This window comes from Alosa sapidissima, chromosome 13 (genome assembly GCF_018492685.1).
Source record: "Alosa sapidissima isolate fAloSap1 chromosome 13, fAloSap1.pri, whole genome shotgun sequence".
Taxonomy (NCBI): Eukaryota; Metazoa; Chordata; class Actinopteri; order Clupeiformes; family Clupeidae; genus Alosa; species Alosa sapidissima.
The window spans coordinates 33,698,469-33,715,968 of NC_055969.1; the positions used below are offsets into that span (position 1 = coordinate 33,698,469).

Consider the following 17,500-nt stretch of genomic DNA (forward strand, 5'->3'; position numbering starts at 1 on the left):
TGTGGGTGGGTGATTTCTCAAAGCACTCTGGCACCACACCATTTACAGTATAATATCAATATTTCATCATTTTAAGCTTAATTGAAGCGTCGCCTCACTTCCTGCACGTGTAATGCCAGCAGTGCACCACAGTGTCCAAAAATGTGCCTGATCCAATCCAACTCATTTAGACTTACGGAAACATAAACAATCACAGTTTATGTAGTCAGAGAAATGCTGTGCCAGAAATGGCTTATTGCAGCTTCTTGTCTAATATGTACCTTGTCAACAACTGAGAATGTCTCACAGGAGAAGCTGACATTTGTTTTGAACTTAATTTTATTGGCAGGGAGTCATATTATGTGGTAGATTGTGTCCCTCCTGTTGTGCGTTACGTTCTTCAGAGCTCCACTGAGGGCCATACTCAAGTATGAAATGCTATTTTTTCATACACACACACACACACACGCACACACACCTAATGGTGATTAGCAAACCTACACACACACACACACACACACACACACACACACACACACACACACACACGCGCACACACACGCACGCACACACACCTAATGGTGATTAGCAAACCTACACACACACACACACACACACACACACACGCACACACACCTAATGGTGATTAGCAAACCTACACACACACACACACACACACACACACACACGCGCGCACACACATGCACGCACGCACACACACCTAATGCTGATTAGCAAACCAAAGATACATTTTTACGAGCACCAAGGCCTGGCAAAGCTGCGTGACTGAGAGATCAGTTTAGAAGCATCTAAACCGACATCAGGGAGCCCTTTTTCCTCCTGCGTGTGTGTGAGTGTGATTGTGTGTGTGTGAGTGTGTGAGTGTGTGTCTGTGCGGGAGCCCTTCTTCCTCCTGCGTTATCAGAGGTCTGTTTAAGGCCTCTGGCTAGAGAGATGCGTTTAGATGGAGGAGCAACGTCAGTTCTGACTGCCATGGAGCTCAGCTGAGACTGGAGCAAAGCACACATATGTCAGGGTTGGCTGCGGGGGTGGCACCTCACAACTGTAACCCTTCTCTATGGCGTTTCTTTGTAGAGGTTGTTCCTCTCCCTTAATCCCCTGCTGTAACCCCTCTCTATGGCGTTTCTTTGTAGAGGTTGCCAGGTGTTTCTCTCCCTTAATCCCCTGCTGTAACCCCTCTCTATGGCGTTTCTTTGTAGAGGTGGCCAGGGCCTGTTGATGGACACTCAGTGTAGATCTGCTTCCAACCTCAGCTCAGTCTGTTGTTACAGATTGACCTCACCTTAATGTAGATTCCCCATCATTGTTAATACTAGTGCAGTGCCCGTTCAAACATATTATTCCTGTACTGAATATATATTATATTATATTATATTATATTATATTACGCTTGCCTACAAAGTAGTCTCCGGTTCTGCTCCCACCTGCTTGAATGCCCTCATACAGACATACGCTACCTCCAGACCGCTGCGCTCCTCAGACGAATGACGTCTAGCTCTACCACCGGTACGCTCAGGCCAATCCAAACTTGAAGAAACTGAAGACCCAGCTCTTTAGAGAACATCTCCTCTCATAGCACCACTTACAACAAGTCTTGCTGATCCTAGCACTTACCAGCCGCCTTGAACTGACACGTAACTGTTAAAAACAGCACTCACTGATGCACTTATTCTTACTGTTCTCTACCGTTTTTTAAATTGTCCTAAAATTGTTGAGAATTGCTTTAAAACTTAAACTGTTTACCATGTTGTTAGTCTCTTTGGCTAAAAATGCATCAGCCAAATGTAATGTTACATTATATTATATTATATTATATTATATTATATTATATTATATTATATTATATTATATTATATTGTGATTATATTATAATAGGCTACATTATAATAAATGTGCAATGAGCAGAATTTAAGCATGGCTGCATTTTACATATCAAAATGTAATAAGCCTGTTTTTTTTTTTTTAAATGTCAGGCTAGATTTTTTGACGATTTTTCAGGTGTTATGAGGAGCAATATGAGTGAGAAATGTGGTGATTTCCGATTGTTGTTTGGGAGCCCGTTAAGCCTTTAACATATGTGTCAGTGAAGGAGGGAGATTTAAGAAACATGCTGTCACGTCAGGTAGCCTTGCGACGGCTCTCTCACATACGTGTGTGTGAGAGAAGGGTTGTGTTGTTGGCGTAAGGCACTCACTTCAGAGGGAGCTTTTCGAAAGCGTGGCGAGGGAGCAGGAAGCAGGAGGCTTTTATTGCCAGACGAGCCCTGCGGGCCTGATGCTGACACTTCATTTGAACTGAAACAGTCCCTCCTGAAGCGGGACAGCTTTTATCTCTCTCCCTCTCTCTGTCTTTCTCCTTCTCTCACTTCCCCTCTCTCTCTATCTCTCCCTTCCCCTCTCTCTATCTCTCCCTTCTCCTCTCTCTCTCGCTCTCTCCCTTCCCCTCTCTCTCCCTCTCTCACTTCCCCTCTCTCTCTCTCCCTTCCCCTCTCTCTATCTCTCCCTTCCCCCCTCTCACTCTATCTTTCTAAACAGGGTTTTCTTTCATACTGAAGGGTTTTTGGCCTCTCTCTCTCTCTCTCTCTCTCTCTCTCTATTCTGTGACTTCCTTTTCTCTTTTGCTCTTCTTTGTGAATTTCATTCCCTCCAGATTTTTTATTACCATCCAGATATGACATTTGATGCCTGCTCAATGCAAATGCAATCAAATCGATTGGCAAACGCTTCATTGAAACCGCATGTGATCCTACGCCAGTCCAGAGGCCCATTCCCTCCTGGTTATCTCATGGTCTGGATTTGGCCAACATTAAAGTTAACATAGAAATAAAAAAATATGACTATGGTCTATCCTACTTGTTTTGAACCACATAATATGAAATTATATTATATGATACAAAATAATGATATGATAGTACTTATATGAAAAGAACGATCACACGATAATAGTATTCATAGAATGGTGTTGATTGGATTCTGGATTTGAAATCACATTTGTTCACAAAAGTGCTATTGAGTGACCTCAATTCCCTCATTCCCTCAAGTTTGTGTGTCTCTCAGATGTTCTGTCTGTTTCTGTGTCTCTCAGATGTTCTGTCTGTTTGTGTGTCTCTCAGGCCAGGGGCGCCTGCAGGAATGAATGCTACGGTACGCACACCCACCAACAGAACACAAACACTGTATCAGTTTCCACAAATCGCGTCCACAAACACTGTATCAGTTTGGGAGTAGATACGATGTGCGTCCACAAACATTGTATCAGTTTGGGAGTAGATACGATGTGCGGCCACATTACTCAATTGATACGCAAATCTCTCGGCTGTTCACCCTTTGTCAAGTCCTGCATCCCTGCTGCTGTTGCTAGGTCCGATACACAATGGCCATGCAGCGTTAAAAACTGTTTTAATCACCATTACAGTTCAATTAGTCAGAGGAAGCCCTTGCTGCCTCTGCGTCCCATTGGACCTGTCTCTGAAACGCTTGATGTGGCTACCTCTCATTGGCCATGTCACCGGAGAGCTTGGTGCGGCCGCGTCCCATTGGCCGTGTCCCTGGAGCGTTTGCTGCTAAGCGTGGCGGCGTCTCATCCGTGTATCCGGCTCTCTCAACTGCAGCGACAGGGAGCCTCCAGATCCCACTCGGATTAGTTACCAAGCCATTTGCACTCTTCATGAGCTTATGTGTGTGTGTGTGTGTGTGTGTGTGTGTGTGTCTGGGTGTCTGTATGTGTATGTGTATATGTGTCTGTGTTTGTGTGTCTGTGTGTGTGTGTGTCTGTATGTGTATGTGTACAGTATATGTGTCTGTGTTTGTGTGTGTGTGTATCCCTTTCTCGTCTAACCATTAATTAAAGCAACAGAACAAGGGGGTATTCCATCAACCTCGCTAAAGGCTAAACCTGGCTTATTTCCATAAGTCTGGCTAATATTAGTGAGAGTTCCGTTCCATTAGTCTGGTTTATGTGAATCCTAGCTGGGCAACTATGGGAATTTATGCCACAGAACTAGCCTATTCCGTAGCAGGTTAACTTTCAAGCTTAATCAAGCTGTGTTGCAAAAAAAAAAAACATTAGTCAGAAAACGAGTCCCAAAAGATGGTTGTGTCACCTGTAGCCTACAACTTCAAAAATAGAAGTCGAAACTTTGTTTCTGACAGTGTCACTAAGCATTGATTTACATATTCACTAGTCCCGAAGAAATTATGAAAATTATGCATCTTAAAACATTTTAACTTGACCTGTGTGGGGTTCTAGGAATCTTGCTACTCTGTCTCATCTGCGTTGTGTGATGGGGAAATGCGGCATAGGAAAGGACGCATATTTGTGTGTGTTATCAGGTTCGCTTCCCACACAGAGCATTTACATACAGTAGCTTTTGACCTTGATAATGGCATTTACATACAGTAGCTTTTGACCTTGATAATGGCATTTACATAGCTTTTGACCTTGATAATGGCATTTTAGTTATATTCTTTAATGAAAGACATGCCCTACTATTGATAAAGGGTCATGCACAGTTGTTAGCCTGTTCAGTGACAGTAAACAAGCTATCACAGTGGGCCACATTAAATCTGATGCAAGCCAAGATTCTGTAACCTGTAGGCCACTAATGATTAAAACCAATTCATGTGTTGATGATTGTTCATGAATGTCAAATTAACTGTGTGTTACACAGATTAAATATTACATGACAAATTGAACGCCATTGCATTTCAGATAATTATATTTCACAAAAACGTTGGCAGAACTATGAGACTTATGGGAGACAATAGCCTATATTAAGTTGATACCAATTTTATTTACAGTATGACAACCTACACCTAAATATATTTTTGTAGCATTCAAGCCAACTGATACAGTGAGCTACATGGTAAGACAAGTGAGCCTGTACTTGTTTGGAATATGCTTTTGTTTGGTATTACATTTGCGAAGTCTCAACTCCTGATGTCGCATTTCAAAGTATGCTACTCGACAGCTTTGTCTTCGACAGGGGTGCTTTGTTTCCAAGAAGCATTTTAGTTTTAATGGTTCCTTGCTCTTGAGTGGCAGCAATTCACTGCACACCACACACTGGGCTCCCTGTCTGTTTTGCCCTCACCTTACAGTTTTTCTCAGTCGCTTTGGTGCTTTTTGCAGATCAGAATGAAAATTCTCATAACTATTAGTTCAACCTCCACAACATTTAGTCATTTGTGCACATCATAGTAGCAAATTCTCCTTCCTCTGAACAAATTGCAAATACTTTTGGACATGTATCAGTTGCTTTCATACAATTCTCTGCTGTTTTTTAACATTATCATTTGCTTATGTCATGTCAGTCAAAATGAACTATACTTATAGATACTGAATAGTCGTTCCCTATAAAACTAATAGTCTTCATTTCATTGCTTGAGTCATTACATACAAAATTGTTGAACTAGTTATCAAATTCTGTCACAATGCTGTAGAATTGCAAAGAGCATACAGTAAAAATGTACGTATTCAGTGTCTTGTACTCACTTACTCCCCTAACTACAGCAATGTGTAACTTTGTAGTTTTCAAATGGCTGTACAAGTACTGTATAGTGCTGTCTTGAGCATGTTCAGGTAATGTAACTGAGTTCTGACCTTTTTTTGCATTGGAAAACACTGAGAGAACTGTCATAATGAAAACATGACAAAGCCATTTGACTATCTTGTTCATAAACGATGGTGTCAAGACTTCTCATTTTGATGACACTGACAGTTTCATTGACATGAATACGTGCTTTTGAGGAATGGACTATCCATTTTGAGCAAGTGACGTGCTTTTGCAGGTCATCCACTAGGTTTTGCAGTTTGCACTAATTGTTTTGAGAAATGCACTAACTGCTGTGCAAATGTTAAATAGTGATTTGAGAATAGCACCAAAGTGACTGAGAAAAACTGTAAGTGAATCCATAGCCTACTTCAAATATGCAGGGTATTCAAGTGTCCATGGAAAACACTTAATACTAATATTAAGTATTAAAACTTTATCAAAATAGAGGTTCGATATTAGATTTGATAGCTCCGCGACCCACTGCTGGGGCCATTTTTGACCTAGACAATAATTTGGAGTGAACACTTTTAACCTAAGAACATAGGCTATAGCCTTTAATTTTGAATAGCCTATGCCAAAGTTGTTTTGAGGTTATGCTATTTATTCATTCACTCATTCACAAAAGTGAAGACAATCAAACTCACAATTGATTTCAATCCATGATCATTGTTGTTTAATTGTAGCCTATGCTTTCATTATTCTCTAATTTATGTAGGCAACTATCTAATTGTTCTTTCTTCTCGATGTTCAATTTTATGACTTTCAATGAAAATCCTGTAGATGGATGGCACTTGTAAGGAAGGAGAAATTGCTACTATGATGTGCACAAATGACTAAATGTTGTGGAGGTTGAACTAATAGTTATGAGAATTTTCATTCTGATCTGAAAAAAGCACCAAAGCGACTGAGAAAAACTGTAGTTTTATTGGGAATGACTATTCAGCATCCATAAGTATAGTTAATTTTGACTGACATGACAAAGCAACTGATACATGTTCAAAAGCATTTGCAATTTGTTCAGAGGAAGGAGAAATTGCTACTATGATGTGCACAAATGACTAAATGTTGTGGAGGTTGAACTAATAGTTATAAGAATTTTCATTCTGATCTGAGAAAAGCACCAAAGCGACTGAGAAAAACTGTATTCGCCACCTTCATTAGCGAGGTTGATGGAATACCCCCCTGGTCAGGGCCCTAAGAACAGCAACCTCTGGGGTCCTGATCAGAACTGCATCTGGGCCGGATTAGAACCGTATCTGGGCCGGATTAGAACCGCATCTGGACTGGATCAGAACTGCATCTGGGCTGGATTAGAACCGCATCTAGGCCGGATTAGAACCGCATCTGGGCCAGATCAAAGCTGGATTAGAACGCAGAATCAACCCAGAGTTCCCCGTTGTGCGTGTGGGATGCTGAGGGGCTTTTCTTCTGTGCGTAAAAACAGAATCTCAGTGCATCTCAGCCCTGGCTATCTCTGGCTGATATGCCAATTTGTGTGGAAAATGATGGAAAATTGGTTCCCCAGTCTGGCGCCTTAAATCAGAGGCCCATCTGAGCACGCTCAGAGGAAGAGGAAGAGGAAGAGTTTCCCACCTTGTTGAAGAGGGAGATTGGATTTCACACCGGCACAGCGAGAGTGGCCAGACTGAGATTGCATTGAGTACTCACGGCTACTCTTGCCATCTCCCAACAGATGGCTCACAGGACAGGCGTTTCTGCCGCTGCTTACTGGAACACCTGCAGTCTGTGACTGTAAATCCTGAACACTTCTCAGTTCTCTAAAAGAGGAACACTGAAAAATACACACCAAAATTAGTGTCTGTAAGAAGATAACTCCTTCTTGTATGATGTGTTTTGCAGTCATTTTACTTTTATGTTAAACTTAGCAAACAGTATAATAAATAAAACAATTCACACATTTTGAATAAAATACTTTTGGGACTCCCTGCTAATACTTTTGGATATGCTAAAGTCTTATTATATCATTTGAGCTACATTTTACACTAAAATGGCATGATGGCAACATAAACACAGCTAACAATGGTATTAAATTGCAGTAGGATTTGAACGGCAGCCGTGGACTACTGGTTAGCGCTTCGGACTTGTAACCGAAGGGTTGCCGGTTCGCGCCCTGACCAGTAGGTGCGGCTGAAGTGCCCTGAAGAGACCAAATTTCCCTCACGGGATCAAAATAGTATATACTGTATACTTATACTTATACTTAGCCTATGATTAAATGTAAAGGAATATTCAACCGAGGTAGACTGCTGTTGTTCACAGCACTAAGCTATTTATGGTTACTGATAGACTGGAGTCTCTGACCCTCTCTTAGAGCCAGGCATAGTGAGCTGGCCCCCGGAAGAAAAAGTTTGGGGACCTTTAGTACATCCATGCAACTGATTTTGTACAAATGTGACATGTCTGCTGTTTTTTTTTTAATGTTCAGTTGCTAATGTCATGTTGGTCAAAATGCACTATGCCGATGGTTCCATGCTAAATAGCCCATAAAACAAAAGGCCTTATTTCATCACTTGTGTCATTACATGCAAATGTGTTGAACTAGCCATCATAACTCGTTGTCATAGTGTGTCTAGCACATATGTAAATATATGTGACCTGACAGACAGGAACGTCAGGGTGTATAGAAAGATGTACAGTGTTGCACAGCTCTGATCAAGGGGTGTTTTTACTGTATATTGGACATTTGGACAATTCTGCAAAAGCCTTTGTTTTCTTTATACTGCCATAATGTGTGTCAGCAGAAAAATCTTTGAAATATATCCACTGTCTTGCAATCAACCCCCTCCACACATAATAGTGTGTAACTTTGTAGTTTTGAAATAGAAAATAGTGCTGCCTTGCGCATTACTCATTAGAAAGTACTTACAGAGTAAACTGTCATATTGACAAGACAAAACAGTTTGACTATCTTGCTTTTGAGCAAGATACACGCTTTTGCAGGTAATCCACTATACGGTGCAGTTTGCTCTAATTCTTTTGAGAAATGCACTAACTGTTGTGCAAATGTTAATGATGATTCAAGAATGCACAAAAGCGACTGAGATAAAACTGTAAGCCTGTGAACAACCAGCACCATTTCAGGCCTGGATTTGGAATGCAGCCCACTGGACACTGGGCTGTGGTCTCTGAGGAGCTGCGTCCCTATGTGGGCTGTCTGGGAGATACATGCTGCATCACTGGTCCTGATATGGGGTGTCTGGGAGATACAGTACATGCTGCATCACTGGTCCTGATGTGGGGAGTCTGGGAGATACATGTTGCATCGCTGTGGTCCTGATGTGGGGAGTCTGAGAGATACATGCTGCATCACTGTTTTGGGCTCTGCTAGGATGCAGCACTGGCTCACCACCACCACACCATCTAATGATCAAAATGGGCAACAGTAGAAATGTATAATGATCACAGCACTTTGATGTACTTACAAACAGTCCTGGAAACATCCCATGTCACTGTAAGGGTTGAACACTAATGAGCTCTGTTGGTTTGTCTTGGGCAGTAGTACTGTCAAGCATTGTATTTTGTCACTGGACCTGAAAGATAATTGTGGTTCTTCACACTGCTGTTAAGTGTAAGAAGAAACAGAAGCCTGTGATTTTTTTTCTCTTTTTATGTTGGTGAAATTTGTTTTAGGTTTGTGCTTTGTTGCTGTAGCTTTGAGGAATTATCCACAGTGTGCCTCAAGATAAAATGTTAATGCTTAGTTTATGTCTGTAAGTGGCTACTCTCTTTCATTCTCTCTCTCTCTCTCTCTCTCTCTCTTCGTCTCTCTCTGATTCCTCTATCTGTCCTCCTTTCCATCGTACACACACTCTCTTACAGTCTCTCTCTCTCTCCCAGTCTCTCTCTCTCTCTCACAGTCTCTCTCTCTCTCTCACAGTCTCTCTCTCTCTCTATCATTCCAGAGGTCCTAGCTCCTCCCCCTGCGGCCATGGGCGTTCTCATGTCGAAGAAGCAACAGGTGGAGAAGGTGCAGAAGTGCAGCTCTGTCATCGCCGCCTTTAAGGAGGGCGTCAAGGATCGGCCCGCCCCCTCCACCTCTGCCCAATCAGAGGGCTCTCCTGAGGCAGGAGAGAAAGTGGAGGAAGTGATCCCTGCGTCCAGCGAAAAAGAGAAAGAGAAAGAATCTGAACATAAGGAGGAGGACGCAACACCTGGTCCGTCCAATGAAGCGTCTGTGGCACTCAGGGAAGACTGCCAAAAGGCCAATCAAGAAGCCTGGTCCCGCCTCCGGGATGGAAAAGGGGTGGAGCCAGAGGACCTGGTCAAGGCCCACCAACTGACTCCTCCCGCTTTCATCAGACCAAAGAGAGACATCAATGATGACCAGCCACTGGAGGTGGACCTTGCTCAGAGAGAACAGGTATGACACACACACACATATGCACACACACACTCAAGCATGCACAGACACACACACATACACACACACACACACACACACACACACACACACACACACACACACACACACACACACACACACATGCACACACACACACACACACACACACACACACACACACATACTCATGAACGCACGCGCGAGCACACACACACATGCATGCGCACACCTACTGCCCTCTCACCGTGTACATTGGACTGGGAAACTGCATTAACAAAATGTCTTCCGCAAGGCCACCAGTTGATGAAGATCACGCAACCTAACCATTAATCCAAGCTTTGGACAATCTCATTTTTACTGCAAACACTGAGACAGATGCAAACACTACAGATTCTCCATGGACTCTCATCCCTTCATCTCATCCCTTCATCTTATCTCTTCATCTCATCTCTTCATCTCATCTCTTCTTCTCATCTCTTCCTGTTACCTGTCAATACCCTGAAACAGTCATCATTCACCAGGTGATCGAAACACTGAAAAGCACATTCATTGATTATCATGTAATCAATGATCCCTGCCACATAAGCCATTAGGTATATGTTCTCACTGGGATCAATGACTTGCACGTTTCTAGTGTCGAGGTGGATAACCCCAGCTCATTGGTCAAATGGGCTCAATGTCCTGCACGTTTCTAGTGTCGAGGTGGATAACCCCGGCTCATTGGTCAAATGGGCTCAATGTCCTGCACGTTTCTAGTGTCGAGGTGGATAACCCCGGCTCATTGGTCAAATGGGCTCAATGTCCTGCCATGCATTAACCAGCCATGCCTGTGCACTTAACTAATTAAGTGATCTACTGGCTGAATAGCTGTGCTTATTAGGATATCACTAATTAACTGATTTACTGACTGAATAGCTGTGCTTACAGTATTAGGATATCACTATCCTAATATAGTAATAAGGGGGCAGCCATGGCCTACTGGTTAGCGCCTCGGACTTGGAACCGGAGGGTTGCTGGTTTGAACCCCGACCAGTAGGCCACGGCTGAAGTGCCCTTGAGCAAGGCACCTAACCCCTTACTGCTCCCCTGCGCCGGGATTAGTGTGTGTTTCACTAATTCACGGATTGGGATAAATGCAGAGACCAAATTTCCCTCACAGGATCAAAAGAGTATTTATACTATACTTATACTTATACTAATTAACTGATCTACCTGGCTGAATACCTGTGCTTATTAGGATATCACTAATTAACTGATTTACTGGCTGAATAGCTGTGCTTACAGTATTAAGATATCACTAACTAATCTACCTGTCTGAATAGCTGTGCTTATTAGGATTAGCTGTTTAGATAGATAGATAGATAGATAGATAGATAGATAGATAGATAGGTACTTTATTCATCCCAAGGGAAATTTTAGGCATCCATTAGCTTATACAACCATAACACAAAAAACACACATACACACACATATATCTCACATACATAAATGTAAACTGAAATGTAAAAATGTAAAGAGAATGTGAAGTGACAAAGGCCTGGTATGGACTGACCATGTGATGCACTGACTATGATAAGGCATACCTGCCCACATTTGGTTGTCAAAATCCGTGAGATTTGTGCGGGGACCCTTCGGCATGAGGAGGGGGGGGGGGGGGGGGGGGTGCTCCTTGTCAATATTGCAATACCCATAAATGAAGACATAACTTAATTTATTGATATTTCTTTAGATTTTTTATTTGTAATTTTATTACAACAGAAACATATTAAAACACATATACTGTAACACTGTACACATATAACACTGTGGTACACAAACACATTTCACATTTATTTACAGTTCATTCCTTGAGCATCAATAACTGTGCCTCTCTTTTGTAAACATAAGTTGTAGGCTACAGTTTTGTAAACATGAACATGTGCTCACTTTTGAAGTGTTGTAATTGTATGTGGCAGATTTAGCTGCTCTCAGTGCCCTCTTGGATGGAGTGTATTTTGAACCCGAACTGGTGTGGTTTACTTTGCAGGATAGGAGAGAGCAAAGAGTGCTGTTATTCATGCTCATGCGATTTTCTGTAACTATCTTTTTCACCATGCTAAAACTCCTCTCTGAGGAGGCATTGCTATGGGGAATGCAGAGCAATGCTTTCATCAGTCTAGCTAGTTCACTGAACTTGGTCTCATTCCTCCCTAGAAGGCCCCAGAATCTGTCAACTCTCTGCTCCTGGGACAACTTGTTGCTGTCTGTGACCTGGTAGTCTGTGAACTCTCCTCTCAATTGATCCTCAAACTTCAGTTGGGGGAACATGCGACCTAGCCTTACAACTATGTAGTATGAACACATTTCCAACAAATATTCAGTTAGATCACATGAAAGTAATGAATGAGTATTCCTACAATAGAATACTTTTTACCTGTTTCAGGAGAGATATCCAGGCGAGATGCTGGGTCCAGTACCTCCAGGTCTTTAAGCAGTTGAGATTGTAAGGGAAAGGCCTTCAGCATCTTCCCAATGACTTCCACATAGAAAGTGAGTGTATTTACATAATGAGTATGTAAATGAGATCGCCTGTGTGCCCTTACTGGCCTCTTCTGCGCGATGGTGCCGCTGTGTTTTAATGTGCTGACTAACGTCATTTTCCCCTCCGTGGCCTACATTAAAATCAACACGACACACTAAAATAAGAACAACTTTCCATTTGTTCACTTGAACGATAGCAGTGAAATGACAATAATCAAACATGTCATGAGCAGCTAAAAGTGCTGGTATGTTTACATCTAAAACAAAGTCATTAACTTCTTGTTTCGCTATGTGCAACAACATAAAGGACCGTAGTGCAATATTCCCTATCTCCCCCTGAGCCTTTAACACTCTAACACAAAGGCTGATTAAAGAAAAACAGCATGAAATGAAAGGTTGTATGCACTATGCACCATCAAAACGAGAATAAAGTCCAACATGAACACGATTCCCATAGAACCCATTAAAGACTACCCGATAGCAAAGTCCCTATGCCCCAAAGTCCCCCGGCCTGTATCTCCCGGAGGGAATTGGGATGAAGTCGCGGATGGGGCCGGCCGAAGACACACATCGCTGGGGATAGCTTTGTGTCAGGGTCCGGCGTATTACGCTATTGGAGTATCGCCCTCTGCACAGCGTCGGTGTCGAGTTCGCCCTTCGGGCCTGTATTGTCAGTAATGAGCCACTTCATCGTCTTCACCCCGACCTCTGCGCGGCAGGTGCTGTGGGGGAAGGCCACCGATGAGAGGCGGTGGTGTACGCCCCATCTGTGAAGGAAAGACCTGGTCTCGGCGGAGGTGAACTCTGGCCCCCCGGCGATGCAAGCTCTTCAGGCGTCCCTTATGTGGCAAAGGCACGGCGTAGGTGGCATATGAGGTCTGCGGCGCCCCCCATTGACCTCGAGATGATAGGCCAATTCGAGTAGCGGTCAACTATCACAAGGTAGTGTACACCCCTGTGCATTAAAAAAGTCCGAACACACAGCCTGGAAGGGGTAAACGGCCATGACAGGTGGGGTCGGTGGCGCCGCGGGCTGAGAGGGTGCCATCCGTTGGCAGTGCTCGCAGTTGTTCCGGGTGGCGCAGATGTCAGCCGACATGCCCGGCCAGAACACAGACGATTTTGTACGGGCGGTCATCATGGAAACGCCTTGGTGGGCAGCGTGCAGGGCGCTCAGTACTTGGCCACGGAGTGAGGGTGGTATGACTACCCTGTCCTTGTACAGGACCACCCCATCAGCTGTTGTGATGTCCGCGCGGTACTGATGGAAGCCACGAGTCGCCACCGGCATACCAGCCCTTGATTCGGGGAAGCCGTCTGCTGCCATCTCCTCCAACGCGCGCATATCAACGCACGCACACCCCATCAGTCTCCTCCGGTGCGGGCCTAGATGATCGGCCACCCAGGCAGACTTTGTCGAGGTGCTTCTGACGGCTGCATTTCCGGCACGTCTTGCCGTACGCTGGGCACTCGGTGTGCCTGCCACTGAGGTGTTTTGCCGTGGCCTGCCTCGCCACAGTAGATGCACGTCCTTAACCTTGGATTTCTCCGCTCTGGCGCCCCCTCTGGCACGGACGTCCTGCTGCTTCCCTCGTCGATATGAGCTGCTAATAGTGTCCGCGCTCTGAGGGTCAAGCAGGCGTGACGCTGAGCGCTTTCCTGACTCTTTGGGTTCGATGTACTCTATCATGTCCTTTAGTGGCATATCCTGATTCTTTTTAGCAAGCAGATCGAGCTGTATTTCTTGGTCTGCTATGCCGCGGGCGATCACATCGCGCAGTATTTCCTCTGTGAAGTCGTTGACTTGGTCGCACCCCTCCTTAGTGCATATCATTTCGTATTTACACGTGCCTGCCTGCCCCTTTAAGCGAGCGTGAAATGATCGGATGGGGTCTTCGTGTCCCTGTCGCATGTCTGATAGGGCCACTCGAGCTACCATTGTGTTCTCTGCACGGACAGCGAGCGCCCTCATGGCAGAGAGAACGTCCTTTTCATCAACGGGTTGAAATTGTATATGGTGTGTGTGGGTTGTGTGAATATAATGCATTTGATACAATATCTGGCAACTGGTCAACATTAGACAAACATATTGGTCCGATTCATAAAGGAGTTTGGGCCATGCAAATTACGGGAGTTTCCCGGGAGAAATAACAAACCGGGAGGGGTCCGGGAGATAGGGCTAAATACGGGAGAAACCCGGGAAAAACGGGAGTGTTGGCAGGTATGTGATAAGGTGCAATGGTAGAGTGTGTGCGCAATGGTGGAGTGTGTGCGCAATGGTGGAGTGTGTGCTATGGTGGTGTGTGTGCGCAATGGTGGTGTGTGTGCTATGGTGGAGTGTGGGCGCAATGGTGGAGTGTGTGCTATGGTGGAGTGTGTGCGCAATGGTGGAGTGTGTGCTATGGTGGAGTGTGTGCGCAATGGTGGAGTGTGTGCTATGGTGGAGTGTGTGTTATGGTTGTGTGTGTGTGCAATGGTGGAGTGTGTGCAATGGTGGAGTGTGTGCTATGGTGGAGTGTGTGTGCAAGGGTGGAATGTGTGTGCAATGGTGGAGTGTGTGTGCAATGGTGGAGTGTGTGCTATGGTGGAGTGTGTGTGCAAGGGTGGAGTGTGTGTTCAATGGTGGAGTGTGTGCTATGGTGGAGTGTGTGTGCAATGGTGGAGTGTGTGCTATGGTGGAGTGTGTGTGCAAGGGTGGAGTGTGTGCTATGGTGGAGTGTGTGTGCAATGGTGGAGTGTGTGCTATGATGGAGTGTGTGCTATGGTGGAGTGTGTGTGCAAGAGTGGTAGTGCAAAAGTAAATGGCAGGAACAAACGTGGTAGGACGAGGGCTGTCGAGTGATGACAAAATGAATCTAATTAATTACAAGCTTTGCAATTAATTAATATAAAATCAGCTGACATTAATCACCTTTTAGTGGTGAGAAGAATTTAAAAACTGATATTACAGTTTTTCTCAGTCGCTTTGGTACATTTCTCGAACCATCCTCAACATTTGCAAAACAGTAAGCGCATTTCTCAAAAGAATTTGTACAAATAGCAAAACACCATGGATTACCTGTAAAAGCCACTCTCTTGCTCAAAATCCTTACTGTAGTTCATCTCTTAAATGTAAATATCTGTGTCAATGAACATGACAGTGCCATCAGAATGACAAGTCCTTGTATAGTCCTTGTCCAATATAACAGTGTACTTGAATTTGCTTGAATTTCCCCTGGGGATCAATAAAGTATCTATCTATCTATCTATCTACTTTGGAGGGATGTTCTGGCTAACGTTTTGATGACAATTACAGTATTGTAAATTGTAGGTTACACCTTTGTGTATGTGGGAGTTTGATTGCAAGACACTCACATTTACGCTTTTACTGTGTTGCGGCCTAGTTCTAAGTTCTAAATTCAAGGCCGTGGGCTCAGGGGTTTGGTGGCGGTTTTGCACACACTTTTCACAACAGCTTTTTTCGATCAATCCATTTATTTCCAAAACCACATAACATTCCAAATATTCCAAGTGTATCCAAGTCTTCTAAGCCGAGCAAAAAGTGGTCAAAAAATTGTATCATACCACCGACCTGCAACCCAACATCTACCAAACATTTCCAATACCACCTGATGGGTTGCTCCCATGACGTATATACAAAAAGATGACAAATCAATTAAAGTGCAACCAATCTACCCAATTGCCCTCAATTACCCAATCACCACATACGTGCAAGACTTAGACATAATGAAATTAAAGAAATATATAAAAACAATCAAAATAACAAGAAATTAGGTACATTTGCTAAGATGTAAATAACACAAGTCAAAACATAACAAAAATAATTTAGAACATAAACAAACTTAAGAAAAGGACTAAAATGGCTACAACATACTGTTTGTACTGTAATTTGTTGACAGACCCGTTCATTGGGACCCAGAAACAAAAAGACAGCACTGCATAGCACAAAGAAAAAAACACAACAGTAGAAATGCTCTGGCTATATACCAGTGGTCCCCAAACTTTTTCTTCCGAGGGCCAGCTCACTATGCCTGGTTTATAAGAGAGGGCCAGAGACTCGGAGTATATCAATAACCATAAATAGCTTAGCGCTGTGAACAAAGGCAGTCTATCTTAGTTGAATATTCCATTACATTTAATCTATAGGCTATTGCAATTTAATACCATTGTTATCTGTGTTTATATTGCCATCTTGCCATATCAGTGTAAAATGTAGCTCAAATGAAATAATACTAATAATAGCATTCTCAAAACTATAAGCAGGGAGTCCCAATAGTATATTTTGAACTCTGAACTTTGCATACACAGCTGAAGTTGTGAACAAGCAATATCCTACAAATAATTTAAAGTTCTCAAACTATGAGTTTTATGAAGTGGTGGCAGAAACATCTGAAATGACCACCATTCTAACTTTCACTCACCTGATGAGAACTTTGTGAACTCTGTATGAATATTTGAACGAGTGAATAAAAAATATAAATAATTATACCAGAAAGTTCCAGAATTATGACTTGAATAGAAGTTAGTTAGTTATTAACAATTAATTGATAAACTTTTAGAATACTTTGAGCACTGATGCAGTCAGCAGAGGCCTCTTACATTGTTTGCAGGTACAGTAGGCCTACTATACATTTCATTCCGTTTACGATGGCAAACGCGAAACAGCGCCAAAACAACCACCAGTGGACAAAAAGAGTATTACATGTGTACTGTTAAGACCCGCCATAGAGAATGAATGGGGGAAATTACGGAGGTTATAGTTTGACGATGTCGTACTCCCGTGCGGGCCGGTTGCTATATACCACGGACATGTTTTGGGGGGCCACCTAAAATGAGGTGGCGGGCCGTATGCGGGCCGTAGTTTGGGGACCACTGCTATATACAGTACTTGCCAGTTGATGGTTGTTCATGAGATGCACCTGGTTAGGGCTTCGGACTTGTAACCAGAGGGTTGCCGGTTCGAACCCCGACCAGTAGGAACGGCTGCCCCATATGCTATACATGTACAATTTCCTTGAGCAAGGCACCTAACTCCTCACTGCTATACTATACTCACATAATTT

The 17,500-nt window shown here is 43.5% G+C and overlaps 1 protein-coding gene across 2 annotated transcripts in view; it reads left to right on the top strand.

Moving 5' to 3' along the window:
* Positions 1-17,500, top strand: part of phf24 (PHD finger protein 24) — a 53,006-nt gene that overhangs the window by 5,821 nt on the left and 29,685 nt on the right. For both annotated transcript variants that reach the window (XM_042060298.1, XM_042060299.1), the window contains exon 2: positions 9,478-9,935. In XM_042060298.1, coding sequence (XP_041916232.1) covers positions 9,504-9,935 — 432 coding nt within the window. In that variant the 5' untranslated portion in view covers positions 9,478-9,503. The remainder of the gene's footprint in view (positions 1-9,477; positions 9,936-17,500) is intronic.